This window comes from Dendronephthya gigantea, unplaced genomic scaffold, assembly GCF_004324835.1.
Source record: "Dendronephthya gigantea isolate DGI-Jeju-01 unplaced genomic scaffold, DenGig_1.0 000092F, whole genome shotgun sequence".
NCBI classification, from domain to species: domain Eukaryota; kingdom Metazoa; phylum Cnidaria; class Anthozoa; order Malacalcyonacea; family Nephtheidae; genus Dendronephthya; species Dendronephthya gigantea.
The window spans coordinates 325235-327400 of record NW_021163102.1 but is presented as its reverse complement, the minus strand read 5'-3'; the positions used below and the strand labels follow the sequence as shown (position 1 = coordinate 327400).

Below are 2166 nucleotides of genomic sequence, written 5' to 3'. Positions count from 1 at the left end.
AAACCTTAGAAACTGTATCTCGAAACTGCACGAAGAACAAACCATATTGTACATACCTTCAATTTTTCAAGGTAATCCATTTTTTCAAACATCCAGCTCCAGCACTTCACAGCAAGCAAGGCAACTGATTGCCACCATTCTTAATAGATTGTATACTTTGGGTTGGAGGATTGTGGTCTCCTGTGACCTGGGGCGATTTAACTATAAAAGTACAATCTTTCTAAAGAGGTCTCCAACTAATTTCACCACTGTCCATCCATTTGTTTGTGTTGGTCTTAGTAGCTCAGACAAGTTGCAAATTCTAAACCTTCCATCACACCTTATTGCACCACTAAAACAGGTTATATACCATCACTGGACAAAAGGAATACAGAACGAATCATACGAAAATGGTGTGTTGGAAATAAAGATGTCAGGGAATCCATGGTGGGCAACAGATCTGCAATCAGTCATGGCCAAGGTGCTTCTGCAAAACATAGTTGCCACACTCTATAGTTATCAGTATGTTTTTACAGTGAATGTTAACCTTCAAAGTACGGCAGATTCGATATTGTTTCGTTATGACCCAGAACTGCCTGCCGGACAGCCAGGGCAGTTTTGCACGATCAGTTTGTATAGGACAGATAGTTTACGTGTTATTTGCGCTCCCGAGAGTATAGTGAATATGATTCGTGGTGTCATCCAGAATGTTTGGTCTCATGGAAGGATACAGGAGGAGAAGGATCATCATGGCAGTTGGGAGTTTAAGATCTCTGGAAATCCTTGGCATTCTTGTAAAGAAGAATCAGTGATGGCAAGGTGATACATCTTAGTTTTCATGACCCATTCCTGAGCACTGAACATCTTCAAATTTACCACCTGGAAATCTGGAATCAATAAGCCAAAAGCCCTCTGGTATCCTGAAACCTATTATCGCAATTCATTTTACTGAATTCATCGTATTATTTTATAGGTATTTGATATTAAAGATTCTCGAAGCAATGTTAAATCAAGGTTGGCATAATATTGCTGCCATTGATATCTCAAGGCGAGCAACTGATAAATCTGTGCTTATTTTCCAACGACGTGAACCAAAGCACTGCTCGATCATGTGTTTGAGTCTTGACGATGCGGACAAATTTCGATGTATCAACATACCTACCGAACTTGTTGAATCTTTCAAAAAACTTTTCCTAAGTCGTTGGTCAATAGGAATACAAGAAGAAAAAGTTACGAATTTAAGTTTCGTTAGCGTCTGGCAGTTCAAACTGAACGGGTGCCCATTTAATGGTAGCTTGAATAACGACGCGTATCACATACGAAGCTTTCTATGCAATATCGTCGAGGCTTTTGCTGCACGAAGTTGGAGAGTCTACATGGCTGGTGATGTTTCCGCAAAGTTTGTTCACAGTATTTGGTTTATTTACGATCCTCCCACTACCCAGCAACCCACCGCCCCAGCCTTTGGCTTTGCGTCTTCTTCACCCGACGGTACTGGTATGCCTACAGCACCGTATCCACCGATAGGTTCAGGCGTGTCATCAGCGTATGGGGGACCTCCAGCACCTACAGCTCAGACATCTGGATACGCGCTGTATCCTCACCCAAATGAACCACCTCCAACAAATACCGAAGCAACGGGGTGGAATAGAGACCCCAAATAAACAGACGTTGACAAAGTTGATGAACTTAGGAGTCGTGTAGCACCGTACGATAGCAATAACGGTGTACAAAACACCATGCATGTACTGAACAATAAAAAACTTATCATAGGCATTGAATTCTTGACTTTTTTCTCGTAAAATTTTGACAATAATGGTTGCTATAGAGAAGTGTCATAGCTTACATATTTTTCGAATGCATGGAAATGAATCTAAAGATTTTGAAAAAGTTGATTATGAAAAGGAAAAATGTACGTAGTTACGTGACCTAATAATACAATTGTTTCCTATATACATATAACCCAACCCTACCAACTCCCCTCGGCTCATATAATTAAAAAAATTCTTCGATCTATAATGTCAGTGTATGTTATTTCGTGTTCTATATTTGCAAGCAGTTATATCATATTATATGTAACAAGAAATTTGTTTTGTTCACTTCTCATTATTTGGACATTCATCAACAACACAATGATACAATTTCACTTCACACCATTGACTAAATTTATTTTTTTCGTCTTCGTTT

The 2166-nt window shown here is 39.4% G+C and overlaps 1 protein-coding gene across 1 annotated transcript; it reads left to right on the top strand.

Annotated features, from left to right (window-relative positions):
* The first annotated feature begins 321 nt into the window (after nt 1-321).
* Nucleotides 322-1643, top strand: LOC114533488. The gene is made up of 2 exons (XM_028555017.1): nt 322-798; nt 953-1643. The coding sequence occupies exons 1-2, from the start codon at nt 410-412 to the stop codon at nt 1641-1643; spliced, it is 1080 nt and encodes a 359-aa protein (XP_028410818.1). The 5' UTR covers nt 322-409.
* The last annotated feature ends 523 nt before the right edge of the window (nt 1644-2166 follow it).